This window comes from Prenolepis imparis, unplaced genomic scaffold (assembly GCF_030444845.1).
Source record: "Prenolepis imparis isolate NDT839.2.m4 unplaced genomic scaffold, iyPreImpa1.0 SCAF_1, whole genome shotgun sequence".
In the NCBI taxonomy this organism is placed as follows: Eukaryota; Metazoa; Arthropoda; class Insecta; order Hymenoptera; family Formicidae; genus Prenolepis; species Prenolepis imparis.
In genome coordinates this window covers 26,184,102-26,202,674 of record NW_028141159.1, presented here as the reverse complement: position 1 = coordinate 26,202,674, position 18,573 = coordinate 26,184,102, and the positions used below count along the sequence as shown (strand labels likewise).

The following is an 18,573-nucleotide window of genomic DNA, read 5'->3' as shown; positions in this document are numbered from 1 at the left end:
CTCCTTCCACGCCTGGGCTTTTGACTTCCTTATGAGGACGCGTAGGGGGTCCCGTCTATGGCGGTACGCGTTCCACGCGTCCTCGTAGTTCTCGGGGTCTGTCTGCGCGAACCGCTTCCTTCGCCGAAGGTGCCTTCTTGCGTGGTCGGAGGATCGCCGAGCCTCGGCGATTTCCTCCGACCACCAATATGCCTTCTGTGGGGACCTGGCCGTCACCATGGGCATGGCTGCGTTGCACGCTTTTTCAATCGTGTCTTGCAGCCATGCCCGATGTCCGTCCAGGTCCCCCTTCATGTCCTCGTCATCGGCCATGAGGACAGCCTCAACCGTGGACAGGAACGCGTCCTGGTCCATCTTGCGTAGGGCCCACCTGTGAGAGGCAGCCTCCCGAAATCGGCGGCGCTCCATGACTTCGCGGGGGTAGGCGTCGACGGAGAACCCTATATACTGATGGTCGGAAAGGGTTTCTGCCTCCGTCAACACCCGCCACCCACGAACCATCCTCAGTGCGGAGCGGGTCACCCATGTGAGATCCACAATTGACCCGCCCCGCATTCTAACGCAGGTGTTCTCGCTCCCTGTATTGCAAGGAGCGAGATCGCACCTCGCCGCCATCTCTAGGAGTTCGCCGCCCCGCCAATCTTGGCGTGGGGAACCCCAAACGCCAGATTTGGCGTTGAAGTCCCCGGCCATAATCACGGGGGCGGGACGACGACTGTTGATCTGCCTCTCTAGGGCGCGTAATCTCTCGCCGTAAGTCTGTTTATCTAGACTGGGCGAGAGGTACACGCCCACTACTACGATGGACCCCCACTGGGCCACTACGTGTCCCTCCCCGGCTTGTATGAACCTAAGAGGGGGAGACGTGGGCGCGTTCCTTCGGGTGATCGCAGCCAAGCCGTCCGTACTTTGCACCCAATTTGTCTTTTTGGATACTCTGTACGGCTCGGCTACGATACCCAAGCCACAATCTCTCTCCGCCAGATTATGGATGAAGAGATCCTGGGCGTCCCTCGCGTGGTTGAGGTTGGCTTGCAACACTTTACAGGCCATCTTGCCCTGTCCTCATGGCTTCCCCCTCTGCCGCGACCTCCATCTCGGCGGGGTTTCCTTCTCTGAGGTCTTCCCGCAGGCGCTGTTTTTTACTTCTGCCTGCGGGAAGCACCTCCTCCTCCATTCTCTTCTCTCGCACCTTCGGGGTCCTCCTCTCCTTTGGCTCCTCTAGGGTGGGAGCCTCGTTGGAGAGGGGTGTCTCCTTGGGTGCGTCTCCCTCCTTCTTTACGGGTGTGCTCCCTCCTTTCTTCTCTGCCGTCTTCCCCGCGCTTTTTTCCTGCACCTGGGAGGTGGTCGCGTTCGGCATTGAGGGGGCTGTCACCTTATTGAGTGGGAGCCCCCTCTTGCCTTTCTGCACCGGTATGCAGTTCTTGCTGCCCGTCCTATGGTTCGCGGGCAGTCCCTTATCACTGCACACCGGGCAGTTGATTTCTGCCGCACATTGGCCGGCGTTGTGTCCCTCTTGATCGCACCGGTAGCATCTACCGCTGCGGTCCGCTTTGTTTGGGCACCGCGCGCGCACGTGCCCACCCTCCAGGCATTTATAGCAATGGAGGGGGCGAGCTTCAAGAAGCTCTGCACGCGCCAGTGCCCAACCGATCTTGATCAGTCCTGTCTTTGTGATCTGGTTCGCTGCCTTGAGTGGGCAGCGAACCCAGACCACTCCCATTCCACCTGGGGTCTTTTTGATTTCCCCCAGGTGAACTTCCTCTTCTTTACATCCGCCCGTTCGGGCGACTGCCTTCAAGACCTCGGGGGCTGTTATCGAGTCGTCCAGCCTCAGTCTTAGTTCCGCCATTTTGGCGGGCCGCTGGACGCGGACACCGTCCTTCCCGGCAAGGGCTTGCCGTAGGCTGAGCGCTAGTTTATCGGCCAGCTCATGGCTGCCCTTGCCGGGGATCTCAAATATGAGGGCTCCGGTTATTGCTCTCCGGATTTTAACTCCGGAGATATCGAGGTCCTCGAGACTTATCTTCTGAGGCGCCTCCCGGATTGTCTCCTCGTATTTTCCAGGAGGACACGTCACCGACACCGCCGCCAGTCTGGGCTCCTTGCGTTGGACCGGCGGCGGCTGTTGTTGTTGTTTGGCCACCTTGGGAGCAAGGGTCTTCTTTGCCGCAGCTGCCGATGCAGCTGCGGCCACCTCTCCCTTGGCGGCCTGCTTGGCTCTCCTAGACACCACCTCCGTCCAGGAGGATGGTGTCTGAGCCGTCTCCTTCTGCTGCTGCTGCTGTGGCTGCTGTGCCCCTTTGCCCTTGGGCGGTTGGGGTTTGGCAGCCACCTTTTTTCTTTCCTCTGCCGAGGTCTTTGGAATCCTGGCCGTGGCAGACCTTGCCGGAGGGCCGAGTGTCATGACAGGCAATATTTTCACTGCCTTCTTCACGACCTCAATCCTCTTTATTACTGGCTTCGCTGCTCCCACGTTGGGCTTTCCCTCAGCGGTGTCGGTTGCCTTCTGCTGCGGGACCGCCGTTGATGTTCCCGCGGTGGGCTTTCCCGCAGCAGTAGCTTTCGCTTTCTGCTGCGGGACTGCCTTTATCGGTTGTTCGCGAGCTGCCTTCTCCGCCTCCTTCTGTTGGCAGTAAGAGAGCAGTGGGACCCCAAGTCTCTTGTCGAGTATTCTTTCGACAATACCTTCGAGCTTGGCTATTAGGGCCTCGTTTTTCTCTCTCTCCTCCTCGTCTCTACTTTTCCCTTCTTGGGGGGCGGATAATTTTCTTCCCCCTTTTCAAATCTGCAGGGCCCGGGTCTCCACGTTTCTTTGGCTGGTTGGATTGGAGGAAGGTCTCCTATGTCCAAGACAAACTCCTCTTCGACCTCCATCCTTTCCTCCTGGACCGGTGAGGCACCCCCATCAAGTGGTGGAAGCGGTGCCTCCTCGATCCCTTCCTTTTGGGTCTTCGGGGCCTCCCCACCTTTCGGTGGAGGCGAGGCTCCGTTGACCCACTCCCTTGTCCTTTCCTTTGCGAGATTTTTCGTCTCGCTGAGCGGCTTCTGCGACGTTGTTTCTGTCACCTTTCCCCTTTCCATGAGCCTTGGATGGTGGGTCCCCGTCCTTCTTTTCTTTGGCTGCTGCTCCAGCATCTGCCGCAGCTGGCTGTTCTCTCTCTCTTCAGCTGCTGCATCTGCTGGCGCATCTCCTCCACCTGCTTATCTAGAGAGATTTCCTCTGGACACTGCGCCTTAAGGGCAAGGACCGTGGCAGCGGCGCACATTTCGGCCGCCGCTTCCTTGGCCCTCTTGGTGTATGTATTGTGACGTGGTCGTCACGACGCGCGTCCGCCCCAGCCTAATCGCGGGGCAAAAAGCCAAGCGGTCACGCCAATCGCGAGAGAGAGAGAGAGAGAGAGCGAAACCGGAAATCCCAGAGAGACTGAGCAATACAGTATCAATTGTTACTAATTCGCGTGTATTTTACTTTATTTTTGGGAGCCTGACCGAGAGAGAATATTGTCGCTGGAGAAAGAGAGAGAGAGGTGTTGTCGTCGCAGGCGAGAGACAGCCGCGGTTGAAGAGATTAGCGAGACAAACATACCGCCGAGAACCGTAAGAACTGCCCTTCCTAACAACAAAGAAGGAAGCAAATACAGAGCGTCACGTAGGAATTCGGCCTTGACAATCTACTGACAGGAGATCCAGTGAGGCGCCCGACAACAGGCGCCGGAAGGGCCCCAGACCGGGAGGATAACTTTCCTCCCGCGGATTACCGCTCCGTCGGATACTGGACACAAGGCCACCGCGGGGAGGCCCGCGGCGCGAGGTCGCGAGGGCCTCAAAACCCCGCGCAAATACCGCGCGAATAAATATATTTTGTCACCATCACGAGGGTGCTGTGAACCCCCGTACGGCCTTGCTAATCTCGCGCGACGACGGTAGACGGCACGGCGCCGTAATTGGTTATCGCGTATGCACCCCGCGTGCGCAGTATTGATCCAGCTGTCGATTTCGGGCCGATAGATCCGGCAGATTGGTGCGACCGCTCCTCCTCGGTAGAAGTGTGGCGAGCTAAGACTCTTTTTAGCGAGACAGACGAACTCGAGAGGGATCAAGTCGAAGGGAGAAGTACCGGTGAGGCTACCCTTCCGTAAGCGTATCGAATAATTATCACGTCTGTCACGGTGTTAATCCGAGTCTCGTCCGTTCTGACGCGATTGTCTCGTTTAGTGAAGTTTTGTCGCGTGGGCTCTGCCCTATTCGGGAAACTATTTGGTGTAAGAGCGATCGATGTCAAGTGGCGAGTACTTTCGCGCCTTCGGGCCAGGGAATTTAGTTATTAACGCGAAATCTTCGTCTCTCTGGGATTCGGTCAAAAATGTCGCGTCTCGTGTCATATAGTTGTCGCACCTTTGTATAAGTTATTCTAGGATGTATGCCTGTTGCGTATCATCGCAGTGTGATTTATCCGGTTGTGCCCGGAAGTCGTTGTCGTGTGAACGTAGTCGCGATACATCCGAAATTAATAACGAGAGAGCGTACTACGCGCCCACCGGCGAGAGCGTGAGAGAGGGCGCGAGCGAGAGAGCGCGAGCAGGCGAGCGTGCGAGTGAGCGAGAGAGCGCGCGCGGATCATCTCTGGCGTCTGCAATCAACTCGCATATTCCGCCCGACGGATCGCCCTAGATCCCCGTCAACGATATCATATTGCTCTCCAGTTTCGTCGTCGACCCGACTTTCGAGCGTTTGCGATTCACTAGTCAGTTATATGAAGTCTATTTGTCTTGTCGCGGTTATTCTCTTGTAGTTTTCTGTTCTGGCGATACGCGAATCTCGGACTTAAGTTGTCGTTAATCTCATTTCGGTGTTTGATAGTTCGGCCGATTTTCTTTTGTATTTACCTTCGGTTGATTGTGTCGTTCATATTATTTCTTGTCCTTATATTCTGTTCTTTATTATTATTATAAATTTCAATTATATTTGATCTTATTAATTCATTCTTAATTGTACTCTATTATTATATTTATCGCCAATATTTATTTCTGTTTTTTTTTGTTATAATAAACTTGTGCACAAGTGAAATCGAATTGTCTGAGGATTGTAAGGAGAATCACGAGATAACCTTTTAATAAAAGTAAAGTTTATTAAAGAACACTACACTGTTGTAGATTGAGACTCGGTTTCATCGGTTACCGTCCTCAAAGCGTAACGAGAAGAAGCGAGCGACTTTTCTCGGGTTTTATTACACACTATCACCGTCGGAGCTCAGGATCAAGTGCGTGCGGCGGTCCGCCGACGGAACGTTTTATAGCTTCTTGATTCGAGAAGATTCTCGTCCTTTCTCGAATTTACGTGCTTCCGGTTTTCGTTCAAAACCGGCTGTTCCAACTAACGTAATTTCGGCGAAAGATTGTTTTTGTTTTCCCTCGGGTGACCGCCGCGACGAGCTTCAATTATTAATCGACTCGGGATCCGACGCGCGCAGGTGTTTAATCGCGTTTGGCTCTGCGCACGCGAAGCAAGGCGCTTGCTCTCGCGTTGCGGCGGCAATTTCGAGCGATTAGTTAACTCTATTGTTTTAGTGACAAAGGGTTCGATCTCGAACATTCCGCCCGCCTCGTATGGTGGAACCTACGATGATTTTTGGTCATGACTTTGAAACAGGTAGAATTGAAGATTTTGCGCTAAGGGGACTCCGTCTAAGGGAAATCCGTGGTAAAGTGAAGTCGCGCTCTCGTCGCTATCACGCGCGCAACACGTGCCTACACTTGTCGGGCGCTGTTGCCGCAATGGAATGCGAGTCATTCATTTCGTGCCGGGAGCGATCAGCTGCTTCTCAGTCTTCTTGAGTGATAGTGAATCGGGTGTGCCACTTTGGGATTCCGAGTTTTCCTTGGTTAAATCGAACGACCGACTTCGCGAATGACTCTCTCGGGGATCGCCTAGGCAAGTACTTCCAATGAATCGGCTGCGATTACGGGAATCGTCGTCACGAGGTAGGTTGAAGGAGTACTACCGTTGCTATTTTTTACGACAAATCATACATTCGAGTAACGCTAAATAACCTAAGGTACGATCGCATGATTATCTATTACAGAACAAAATATAATTATAAATGTATCCGAAAGTAAGACTAGGGGCCGGAGCGTGGTCTACTCGGGATTCACCGGGTCGCTGTCGGGGAGGAGAACTAATTTGCTGACCGGTCGCGTATAATTCGAGGAGGCTGTGCGCACATCGACGACCCGAACGACTCCATCCGTTCCAGGATGCAGGCTTTCCACTCTGGCGAGGGGCCATTTATGCGGTGGAGTGTTCTCGTACCGGAGAAGGCATAAACGGCCGGTGCGCACCTCCTCGCCAGCCCTGAGCCATTTCGGGCGGTGAGCTAGCGTGTTCAAGTATTCCTTTGACCATCGATTCCAGAAATGATCTCTCATTCTCTGGACGAGTTGCCATCTGGAGAGGCGCGACGTAGATTCTTCCGCTAGCGACGGCTCGGGGACGGCATTGAGGGCGGAACCGACGAGGAAATGGCCCGGCGTGAGCGCAGTGAGGTCCTCTGGATCGTCCGTCAGTGCCTGAAGAGGACGGGAATTCAGGCAGGCTTCGACTTGAGATAGAAGCGTTGCCATTTCCTCATAGGTTAGAGTAGCATCCCCGATTACACGGCGCAGGTGATGTTTCGCGGACTTTACAGCTTCCCACAGGCCACCGAAGTTGGGAGCTGCTGGCGGATTAAAGCGCCACTCGATTCTCTCCTCGGCGAGGTAAGCGGCGATGCGCTGTCCTTCGCGGTTGCAAGCGGTAAAGAGTTCCTTTAGCTGTTTGTTAGCTCCGACGAAGTTGGTGCCGCAATCACTGTATAGTGATCGGCACAGTCCTCGTCGGGCGACAAATCGTCGGAGTGCGGCCAGAAAGGCGTCTGCGGTGTAGTCCGAGGCCACATCTAAATGTACTGCTCTGGAACTCAGACAAACGAACACCGTAATAAATGCTTTAGAGGCTTTATGTCCTCTACCTTTGGACGTGCGTAACATCACTGGGCCAGCGTAGTCTACGCCCGTGTTGAGGAACGGACGAGTGGGTGTCACTCTCGCCGAAGGAAGAGATCCCATAATTGGTTGTGGTATTGCCGCCCGCCATCGCAGGCACGTCAAACATCGATGGATGCAGTTTTTGACTAGAGTGCGACCGCGGGGAATCCAATACTCCTGCCGTATCGAGCCAAGGGTCAGCTGGACTCCTCCATGCAGTGTTTTCCTATGAAAGGCCTCGATAGTCAGCTTGGTAAGGTGTGACTCACCGGGCAGGATTACTGTATGCATGACGTCGTGAGCAAGATTCGCGTGCTTTAGTCGGCCTCCGACTCTAAGTACTCCATGTTCGTCGAGGAAGGGACTCAGCTTGATGAGAGTCCCCCGTGCAGGTAAGGCTTCTCCTCGTCTAATGATAGCTAACTCCTTTTTGTAATGCACAGCTTGCACCACGCGGATCAGGGTTAGACGAGCTTCCTCCAGGTCGACGGCTCGAAGAATTAGCGGGGTGGTAGTCCTAGAGCGGTCTGCTCCTAAGGTACGCTTTTCTTGATGACACTGCAACCACCTCCGGCACCAGGCGGTGATGCGAAGTAACTTGTTTAGGGAGGAGTGCCTAGTCAACAGCGTCGGCTCGACAGGTTTTTTGATAGCAACGACGGCATGAGTCCGGATGCGCTGTTCGGCGAGATCGCAGTCAACGGTGTTGTTCGACAAGGATGTCTAGGCTCTCATCTCGGACCGAAGCCACGGCGGACCGCTCCACCACAGAGGGTGACTGACTAGTTCCTCGGGGGGCAACCCGCGAGAGGCGCAATCTGCAGGATTTTCTCGCCCTGGGGTGTGATGCCAGCTGGCGCAAGGGAGTGAGGTTTGTATCTCACTTACACGATTAGCAACGTACGTTTTCCAGGTAGAAGGGTGAGCTTGAATCCATCCCAGGACTACGGTAGAATCTGACCACATGTGTAGAGAGCCCTCTGCGATTCCAAGGACGCTGCGTATGTGGCTCATCAATCGCACCAGCAATGTCGCCGCGCACAGCTCTAGTCGCGGTAAGGTGACCTGTTTCATTGGCGCTACCTTCGTCTTTGCTGCTATCAGTCTTACTTCCACTCCACCCTAGCTTCTTTTATTCCTTAGGTATACGACAGCGGCGTAGGCCTTCTCGGATGCGTCGGCGAATCCGTGAAGCTCAAGTTCGCTATCGGCTGCGTCGCTTGTTAGCCAGCGCGGCACTCGGATGTCCTCCAGCTTAGGTAAAGCTTCTTGGAATTCCTTCCATCGTCTGGCTTCTGCTTCGGGGAGGGGAGCGTTCCAATCCATCTTCAGCAGCCACGTCGCTTGAATGAAGATTTTCGCTCTCACCGTGGTCGGTGAAAGCCACCCCAGTGGATCGAACAATCTCACCGCCAGCGAGACTACAGTTCTCTTGGAAAAAGTTTCCACCCGCGTCAGCTTCGTTGAGAATGAGAAGCTGTCTTCATTCGGATGCCAGCGGAGTCCTAGAGTCGCGTGGCTCTCGCCTGACTGCCACCATCGGGATTCGCGCTGAAGCCGGTCTTCCGTCGGAATTTCCTCCAGCAAGGCCGCGTCGTTGGACGACCACTTTTTCAAGGGGAAGCCGCCCGCCTTGCAAAGTCGTATTAGTTGTCCTTGGATGTCCTTGGCCACCGAGCGTGTTGGTGCGCCCGTCAGAACATCGTCCATGTACACGTCTGCACGGAGCACGGCGGATCCTAGGGGCGCCTCCGCTTCGTCGTTATCAGCTAGTTGGCGGAGAGTGCGGATGGCCAAAAAAGGTGCGCAAGCTAATCCGTAAGTGATCGTATTCAGCTGGTATTCCTTTGGTTCATCCTCCCGATTGTCCCGCCATACAATGTGTTGTAGATCCCGGTCTTGTTCGTGCACGTCGATCTGCCTATACATTTTTTCTATGTCTGTGGCAAGGACAAAACGATGTCGACGCCACCGCAGTAGAACATCGAACAAGCAGGGGAGCAGGTTTGGCCCGATCATTAGATGTCGGTTGAGTGTTTCCCCCGTAGGAGTGGCGGAGGAGCCGTTAAACACCACTCGCAATTTCGTAGTGGAGCTAGCTTCCCGCATTACGCCATGATGCGGCAGATAGCAGGCTACAGCGTTCTTGGAGTCGTTGGCAGGTGAAATGAGCGTCATGTGTTCAAGGTTAGCATACTGGCGCATAAAATCTTGATATAGCGAGTGAAAAGACTCATCGCGTATAAATCTAGCTTCCATTCTTTTCAGAGCGCGGACCGCGGTTTGGCGCGTCGTCGAGAGGTCAGGCAGCGGGGTGATAATCGGTAGGCGTACGGAATAGCGTCCATCAGGTCTCCGAGAGTGTGTCCTACGAAAGTGTTCTTCGCATTCTCGGTCTTCTTGGGAAAAATTGGCGTTAGTCGACGGAACCTCCTCTTGTTCCCAGAATTTACGCACGGCGGCGACTAAATCCTCCGAGACTCGACACTGGTAAGTGTGCATGACGTTTCCGGGCGCGGCGGCTCCGACAACTCCTGACAGAATCCATCCTAGAGAGGTATTTTGAGCTACTGGTTCCCGCATTCCTCCTTTTCGGAGGCCTGGCTGGAGAATTGCGGCGTAAATGTCGGCGCCTAGCAGAAGGTCCACTGGGTCATTCAAATGGTAATCTGGATCAGCCAGCTCTAGTCCTAGCAAATGCGGCCAAGAATGTACGCGCCTATCGAGTCCGCCGGAGTACACGGTGATTCGCGGAAGGACGATCGCCGAGGCCGATATCACGGTTCCTTTAACGCGAGGCGATAGTGTGAAGGTAACGCGACCTCTCGCTACGGCAGTCTTCTGGCCGCCAACGCCGAATACCGTGACCTGCTGAACGCGGTAACCGTAGGTTTTGAGCGAGGTGCTCTGATATAATTGTAGATTCCGATCCCTGGTCCACAAGCGCGCGAACGAGGTCCCTTTACGGTCGGCTACGCGGACGCGAGCGGTTGCGAGAAGTACGGTGATCGACGGTTCAGCTATCTTCTTGGCTACGTGCGATGTTTGGATGGTGTCCGGCTCGCGGCAGGCGTCGTGAAGAGATGAGTGGTGCCGAGCCCCGCAAGCGGTGCAGTCTTTCTTTGAAGCGCACTCACTGACCTTGTGCCGACCCAGACAGTTTAGACAAAGACTGTTAGCGTCGACATGTTGTTTACGCTCTGCTGCGGTCTTTTTCTTGTACTCTTCGCAGAGCATCACGAAATGATCCTTTTGGCAGAGAGAACAGCGACCTCGTTTACCATCGTATTTACTTTCCATTTTACGAGCATGATGACTGCGCGTGGGTTTGGATCCGCCTCCACCAATCTTGGTTGAACTATTGTCTATCTTTCCAGGTAACATCGATTCCAGTGTATGAAGACGACGATCGAGGAACTGCTCGAGAGTTTGGTACGCCGGCGGCTCCGTCGTTTCGCTAATCGCGTTCTCCCATTCGCGCCGCGACCGTGTATCGAGAAGCTCAACTGTTAAGTAGACGAACAAGTCCTCGCTGCTTGAGATCGGTCTTCCTATGCTGTCCAATGAATTAACCGTCGATTTCAAGCAATGATATATTTTCCGAAGTTCGGAAACCGACTCGTTCTTCATCTTCTGCAGCGCGGTGAAATTAGCGAGGTATGATCGGATAAGCAGCCGCTTATTTTCGAAATAGTCGCTCAAAGACTTCCAAGCGCGTTCGTAATTCTCACCCGTTGTGGATAAGTTTCGGATTAATAACTCAGCATCGCCTTTTACGCAAGTCTTTAAATAATGCATTCTCTCTATCTTGCTTACAAAAGACTCCCGACCGAGGATGGACTGGAAAAGATCGCGGAACGCCGGCCAATCCTCATACTTGCCGGAGAAGTGCGGTAATTGTATCCGAGGCAACGTGGTACGAGAAGCTGGCGTAGCTGTGTCGGGCGACGATGCAGCGGCGGATAGCTCTTTAGCTTTTAAACTCCGAATTGAGTCCAGAAATACTGCTTTCTGTTTCAGAAAGGATTCTTCCGCCAAGTCTGGAATATTCTGCCGCGTGTAGTCCTGTTCAGCGATTCTCTCGCTAGCGTTGTCCATTAACCAATCGCGATTCGTTTGAAATTTTGCCCAATTCGCTTCCAGGTTTTGGAGGCGAACATCTAACGCTCCTAGCGTAATGTTGGCGAGTCCGAGCTTACGTAAATTCTCGGAAGCTCGAGATATGAGTCCATAAAGATAGGTTTGGGAGTCAAGCCGTCTTTGCAATTCCGGATTCATTGTTCCTTACTTTTCAGGTGGTCACTCACTGAAGGTCACAGAGGAAGCACACCAAGTCTCCACTCACGCACTGATTACACACCGGTCAAGTAATCCGGCTCGAAGGACCATTAACTGTGCACAAGTGAAATCGAATTGTCTGAGGATTGTAAGAAGAATCACGAGATAACCTTTTAATAAAAGTAAAGTTTATTAAAGAACACTACACTGTTGTAGATTGAGACTCGGTTTCATCGGTTACCGTCCTCAAAGCGTAACGAGAAGAAGCGAGCGACTTTTCTCGGGTTTTATTACACACTATCACCGTCGGAGCTCAGGATCAAGTGCGTGCGGCGATCCGCCGACGGAACGTTTTATAGCTTCTTGGTTCGAGAAGATTCTCGAATTTACGTGTTTCCGGTTTTCGTTCAAAACCGGCTGTTCCAACTAACATAATTTCGGCGAAAGATTGTTTTTGTTTTCCCTCGGGTGACCGCCGCGACGAGCTTCGATTATTAATCGACTCGGGATCCGACGCGCGCAGGTGTTTAATCGCGTTTGGCTCTGCGCATGCGAAGCAAGGCGCTTGCTCTCGCGTTGCGGCGGCAATTTCGAGCGATTAGTTAACTCTATTGTTTTAGTGACAAAGGGTTCGATCTCGAACAAAACTTCATCATTTAGTTTTGCTCAATCAAAGCACGTACTGCTTTTCTTTAGTATTGTCAAATTAAACGTCTGTGTTGTCATTTTTGTGTCCATCCTAATGTTGCTAGAGTATTCTCGGCAATCCCACCCTGCCCCTCTGCCGTTAGGCGAGCTAGTTAGCCCGTAGCGGGATTCCCGGCCAAAACTTTGCGTTGGGTTCGCGATTTGTGGTTTGACGCGTGAAAGACCGCGTCTGGCGCCCAAAACTAGTCTCTCGCGAATAGCACGGCTGGCGTTCTGCTGCGGCACGCGCGGGACGACCCCGAGCTTAGTTCCCGTCGCGTGAAACATTAAAACCCCGGTGTTTTGACGACGGCCAAGCTCCGTTCTTCCGGCTTTTAATCGAGTCGGGAGAAAAAGACGTCGCAATATCTTTCATTTTATCGGAGGAAACGGCGATTTTATAAATTTCCGTCGTCCTCTCCGACACCGTCGCCTCAAGGTTGGCGATCGAGGAGTGTTCCAGTTCCTCCTCTCTCTCCCTGATCATCTCCAAAAAGTCCTCATATGACTTTGTTTGGGAGGGCTTGATCAGGGGGTCAAGAATTTCCTGTTCCCTCCTATTCTCCCTTTCCTCGGCTTCCGCTACCTCTCTCGCCAGCTTTCTCCTGTAGTTGCCGGTCGTTTCTTTCCTTCCCCTTCCTCTCTTTTCGGGGAGGGATGGCAGGGTTGCTTCAGCTCCTTCCTCCTCTTCCTTATTTCCCCGAGCTTTCTCCTGTGGTTCCTCAGGCAGGGCGGGGGCAGCGACCTCCATTTCCTTGTCACTTCCGACGTTGTCGGTCTCCTCCGCGTCCTCCATTCCTCTCTTCTTCGCAAGGTCCCTTTCGCTGGCGCTCTTTCTCTCCACCTTCTTAGCTCGGTGGAGGCTCCTCGTCGCGTTCGAGTAGCTGTTCTCGCTAGCTGCTTTCTCCGAGCCGACGGAAAACACGCTATTCTTTGAGTCGAATCTCTCCAGTCTTACGACTTGTTGGCCGACTCCTTCCAGCAGGAAGCGCTCGCTCGCCTCTTTTCCCGCGTCATTGTTGCGGGAACTTCTCGCCGTTTCTGCCCTTGTGGCAGATGCGGCTCGCTGCCGCGTTTGCACGCCAGCCATTCCATCCATATCGGTATTTTGTGGGTTTGTGTTTGTGAAATTCATTTTGTTTTAATCCCACGATCCCCACGGAGCTCTGTCAGCCGGCGTATCTCCCACCGACCGAAGGATGACCCAAAACATGACCGGCATCGCCCCCCTGTCGGGCCCCGGGTCCTCCCGGGGTACTGACATATGTCGCGGGACGGGGGGAATACGCGCACTCCCGCCACTGGACTCCAAGCCCCCTACTCTCCATTCGGATTTCAGGGGTCCCCTACCTCCGACAATAGGGGCACTCCGTGGGACGGCGCCACCCGGGGGGTCCCACAGACGGTTGGGGCTGGGTCGCCGCTCCCCGGCCCAGCCTTGCCCGCTGTGGCGACCAGCACACCCCTGGCTGGGGGATCAAGGCCAGCGCGGGGGCAACTCCTCCACCGGCCGGTCGGTTCGGAAAGAGTAACGGTCCCGACCGACCGGTGGCATCTCTCTCGTCGCCGGGCCCCGCCTCGGAGTACGTCCGAGCGGCCCCGGCGACCGACCGGAGATGTAGGGTCTCCGGAGTCCAAGGACTCCCTTGGCCCGAATGTTCCGGTCGTTAAACTCCGCCCTCCTGACCCTGCCCCGGATTATGTCCGGACGGCTCATGGAGGGCACGGACGGTGAGTCCGGAGGCTTCCGGATGCCCAGATATCTCTGGGCATATGCCTCACCGTCCGTTTCCCACTGGGAGGGGGCGCTAGTGAGACCACGTCTCCCCCACCACTCGCCCCGCCAGATGGGAACATCCCCTTGTGGGACGCCGCTTTGCCCGCCATGTCAGGCCGCGAGCGACGGGAGACTACCCGCCGCCCCAGCCTCAGACACGTGAGCGACCGGCACCCACATCCCCCCCGTATTACCGCCGAAGCGATAATACTGATAGAAGGACTGGCACAGCAGCGCCGTGCAATGCCCTTCTGCTAAACCGCCCTCTCACGGAGCTAGGGAACTGGCGGAGCACCGCCGTGCATAAGTTCCCCCCTTTCGGTGCCGTGCCACCAGGCGTTTGAATTCCGGGTCGCCATCCCTTACCACCTACGGTCCATCTCCTCTGAACAAACGAGGAGAGGCTCCCTTTCGAGGAAGTGGTCCCCGTCCCCCCAAATAGGGAGGAGCCACCCCAGGCGCGGGTGGTCTTTCATGTACAGCCGAAGCCGTACGGGTCACTGTTAGCACCCCAATGCAGACTATCCTCTGCATTAGGGTGAGCCCTCTCACCACGACAAGGTCGTGACCCTCGAGAGGGACGAGTACGTCTGCCTGGGGCCGCTTCCAGTGTGACGGTGGCTGCGGGCTCCGCGAGGGGTTCCAAGGAAGCGGTTCACGCGACCTCTGCCTCTGTCGTCTCACTGACGATGGTGGGGGATGGGGAGGATCGCCCGTCCTACGCTTCGGTTTTGTCCGAGGCGAAGACGGGTGTCAATTTGAGGGAACTGGGGATCAGCGGGCTGAGGATGCGGAGGGGAGTTGCGGGAGGCATCCTCCTCACGATTCCCGGCGAGGGATCTTCGGAGAAGGCCGATGCCATGGTTGCCGGCCTTTCAGCGGTGTTTGCTGGCTCGCGAGCTGTCCGGGTGACTCGCCCTTCGAGGACCGAGGAGGTGCGCCTCAAGGGCGTCACCGACTTTGTCTCGAGGGACGAGATTTTGGCTGAGGTAGCTTCTGTGACAGAATGTGGTGTCGGGGATATTCGGGTCGGTGAGGTCCGGAACGCCGAGTTTGGAACCTTATGGTTAAGGTGCCCGGCGATTGCGGCGCGTAAGCTTGCGGTGGCGCGGAGGCTCTGCGTGGGCTGGACGACTTTGATGGTTCAGCCGTTGAGTCGCCGGCCCATTCAGTGCTTCCGCTGCCTAAGTTTCGGGCACGCGGCATCGCGGTGCGGTTCCTCGGTGGATCGCACCGCGTGCTGCTTTAGATGCGGCAAGGAGGGGCACCGGGCTGCTTCATGCGTGGCCCCTCCTCATTGCGTTGCGTGCGCGGGGCGTGGGCGGCCGGATGGGGGACGCGAGTGCTCCCAAGGGTCGGAGGCAGGCCCCGGGACGCCCTGATGGTGGGTCGTCTCCGTCGAGCGTGCCCGTGAGTGTGTCGCAGGAAATGGAGGTGGACTCGGCTAGCGTCGGGCTACCTTCCTTTCCAGTCTTGCGGGGATGAACGAATGAGTTGTCTCTGTTCGTCTTATATATATTGTGTACGGAGAACGCGGCCGACTCTCTCTCTCTCTCCCTTGGTGGGAGAGCGGTTGGTTAGGTTGAGTCTCCTGTCTGTGGTTTTTCTCTATGCTGTTGACGTCTAGTGTTTATATGTGGGCTGCGGCCTACGTGTTCCCCGGAAACGGGAACCGAGGGTTCGGTTACGCCTTTTGTCCTTAGTATTTAACGTCTATCGTTATAACGTCTAGTGTGGCAATGGGGGCTGCGGCCGGCAAGTCTCCCCCTCTAGAGAGGGAGCGGCTGGTACGGTTACGTCCTCCGTCTTTCGTCCATACGCGTTAATGTCGTATGCTTGGTGTGTGAGAGCGAGTCGCTGTGTGGCTCGCCGTCTGGGGTTGGCAGGGGAAGGGAGTGAGGGCTCTCGACTCCATTGCATGTCACCCTGTGACGAGGGGAGGAGGATTGGTAGCCTGGTCCTCCTCTCTAGCTCGTAGGAGAACGGGATTTGGGTAAGGGGGGGAGAACTCCCTTCGGGAAGGGCCCGGAAACGGGTCAGGCCATGGGGAAGCACCTGAAGTTATGCGAGAGCGGTTCCGGGTGTTTCCCCGTTCGGCTACGGGCTACGGACTGGTTTTAGGGCATCGGTGCTAACATCGGTGTTAGTACCGTGTGGTATTCAGCCTGACCGCACCGGTGGTCAGGTTGTGAGTCCCCCACAAGTCCGGTTACTCCCCTTCAGGGGTGCCGGACGAGTGCGTAAACGCATTTCCAGTCTTTAAAAAAAAAAAATAGTTTACATAATGATCAGAGAACTAATGTTGTATATAAATTAGATTGCAAAAATTGTAATGCGTCATATATCGGCCAAACAAAAAAGCACTTACGTACTCGAGTGAAAGAGCATTTTAACAATATAAAATTGCATGAAGCCAATCATTCCGTTATAAGTAGACATAAGTTGGAATTCGGACATGAATTTGATTTGGACAAAACCTAATATATTGCATAATGGGAAATATATGAAAAAAAGAGAAATCGCGAAAATGTTATCTATTAAAAAATTCAATAATACAATCAACCTACAAAAGGACACAGATAGCTTAAATAAAATCTATGACATAATAATAAAGGTCGTTTAGCTTGGTTTCCTATTTTTATATTTCAGTCACTGACAAAGTTTCATACTGATACAATGTTTCTCTCTCTCTCTCTTTAAAATTCGACAAGATGTTAATGATTTGTTTTAACTCAAATTTGTGAAGTGTTTCAATAAGAACGTATGTACTCAAAATTTTATAGCAAATCCATTTATGTATATTACTGTTTTTTTGTATTCAAACCTATTTTTTTTAAATTAATTATTTCAGTTTATACTTGAAAAGGACCACAACCATATGGTCGAAGCGTCGTAACTTCTATTAAATAAACAAATTTTGGCTAGTTTGGTTGATTAATTTACAACTACCCCTTTGATTATTGTACTAGCGATATAAAAACAACTTAAAAAATTTTAAATTTTTATTAATTATTTTATTATTTTAATAATTTTTAAAATTAAAAAGAGATACTCAATTGTAGCGGAATGACGAGAGCTATGTACATCGCGGTAATATACAAAGGTCTAAGGACGCTGCGAGTTATTTAGGCGACCGCTCAACGCCGCGGTCTTCCCTTATGATGCGTAAGCGAAGAAAGCCGTCACTATCGGTTTATCTTTAGCGTAGCGCTGTAAACAGGCGGCCGATCCTTATTCGATTTCAATAGCGACTAGCGTTAGACGACGGGTCTTTTGACTTGCGATAAACAACCACCTAGATAGCGAGCCCGAGAACGTCTCGAAGACACTCCTCAGTTAAGATTGGTCGACGACGGATCGGCGCTCTGTGTAACCGAAATATACCTCCCGAATAAATGTGGTTTTGATTAATTTACTACATTCTGCAATAATTGGACCTTTGTTCCCCTTACAAAGTCAGAAGTGGGATTCACCTGTGTGCGTCCGATGTTACGAAGTTCGGTATCCGGAAGAAGTTCTTTATGTGTGTGATTTGCCGATGTTACGAAGTCCGGTACGAAGTCGCGTGTCCGGAAGAAGTTCTTTATGTGTGTGATTTATGAGTGCCCTTACGTGTTTATGTTGAAATTTTCGAGGGTGATTGCGATTACGAGACTGCGATACCCTATTTACGATAGACTAAGCAAAGCGGCTTAGTAATTACGAGTGTGACACTGCTTCAAACGACAGACCACGATGAGTACGCCAACGGTCGCCGACCTTAAGGAGATACTAAAGGGCAGAAATCTGCCGACGACGGGCACGAAGGTCGAGTTGATGAAGCGATTACTAGACGCAGGAGTTCTGCCCGAGGAGTTACAAGCGACGGAACCGGCGTCGACCAGAGCGCATGAGATGCGAGACGACGAGCCCCGGCCAGGGACGAGCGTCGAGAACGTCGTCCCGTCGGCAAGAGAGATCGAGCTGTTAAGGAAGGAGCGAGATCTAGCAGAGCGCGAGATCGAACTCTTGAGAAGGGAGCTCGAGTTAGCGAGGATGACGCCACCGCGGGAAGGAAACGTGCTCGATCGAGCTGGTGTAAGAAAGTGGCAGGACCTCAAGGATCTTATCGGTGAATTCAACGGTAGTGAATTGGACTACGACCGCTGGGAGAGGCAGGCGAAGATGCTGCTCGCTTCCTACGAATTAGACGATCACAAGGCGAAAGCGCTGATATGTAGCAAGCTATCCTGCAAGGCGCTCAAGTGGTATCACTCAAGGATCGACTGCGTCGAGCTAGGTTGTAACGACCTTTTCCGAGAACTACGAAGGATGTACGCACAACAAGCAGATCCACTGATGTTACGGCGCCAATTGGAAGCAAGAATGTGGAACGCAGGCGAGACCTTTGCGGACTACCTCCACGACAAAATGACCCTCGCAAATAAAGTGCCGGTGACAGGCGGCGAGGCGATTAGCTACATCATCGAGGGTATACCGAGCCAGGAGCTACGCACGCAAGCCCGAGTACAGTGCTATCAGTCGACAGAGGAGATGCTGAAAGCATTTGCGAACGTCCCGGCCCCGAAGGGAGCTTTCCGACAACCGGCTACGACGACGGGAAAGAGCAAGCTGCAGACCAAGGAGCAGAACCCCAAGGAGACGAGCCCCAGGAAATGCTACAACTGCAACGAGGAAGGTCACATCGCGGCGAAGTGCACGAAACCTAAACGGGAGCGAGGATCGTGCTACAAATGCGGCAAATTGGGACACCGAGCAGCCCAGTGCGATTTTGTCAAGGATTCCACCAAGGAAGGCGTTCACTGT

General features: G+C 53.6%; 2 protein-coding genes across 2 annotated transcripts; both read right to left on the bottom strand.

Moving 5' to 3' along the window:
* Window positions 1–6,140: 6,140 nt before the first annotated feature.
* Window positions 6,141–8,099, bottom strand: LOC145938589 (uncharacterized). Its single transcript, XM_083042328.1, has 2 exons — window positions 7,914–8,099; window positions 6,141–7,703 (listed from the first exon to the last, which is right to left on the bottom strand). The coding sequence occupies exons 1-2, from the start codon at window positions 8,097–8,099 to the stop codon at window positions 6,141–6,143; spliced, it is 1,749 nt and encodes a 582-aa protein (XP_082898454.1).
* A 48-nt stretch (window positions 8,100–8,147) lies between these two features.
* On the bottom strand, window positions 8,148–11,303 carry LOC145938582 (uncharacterized). The gene has a single exon (XM_083042317.1). The coding sequence runs from the start codon at window positions 11,301–11,303 to the stop codon at window positions 8,148–8,150; it is 3,156 nt and encodes a 1,051-aa protein (XP_082898443.1).
* Window positions 11,304–18,573: the final 7,270 nt, after the last annotated feature.

Excerpts from the sequence above, each read along its gene's own strand:
- LOC145938589 (XM_083042328.1), bottom strand. The coding sequence starts at position 8,099 with ATGAAACAGGTCACCTTACCGCGACTAGAGCTGTGCGCGGCGACATTG. Across the intron at positions 7,704-7,913 it reads AAACGTACGTTGCTAATCGT|CGCATCCGGACTCATGCCGT; the intron begins GTAAGTGAGATA and ends CTCGCCGAACAG.
- LOC145938582 (XM_083042317.1), bottom strand. The coding sequence starts at position 11,303 with ATGAATCCGGAATTGCAAAGACGGCTTGACTCCCAAACCTATCTTTAT.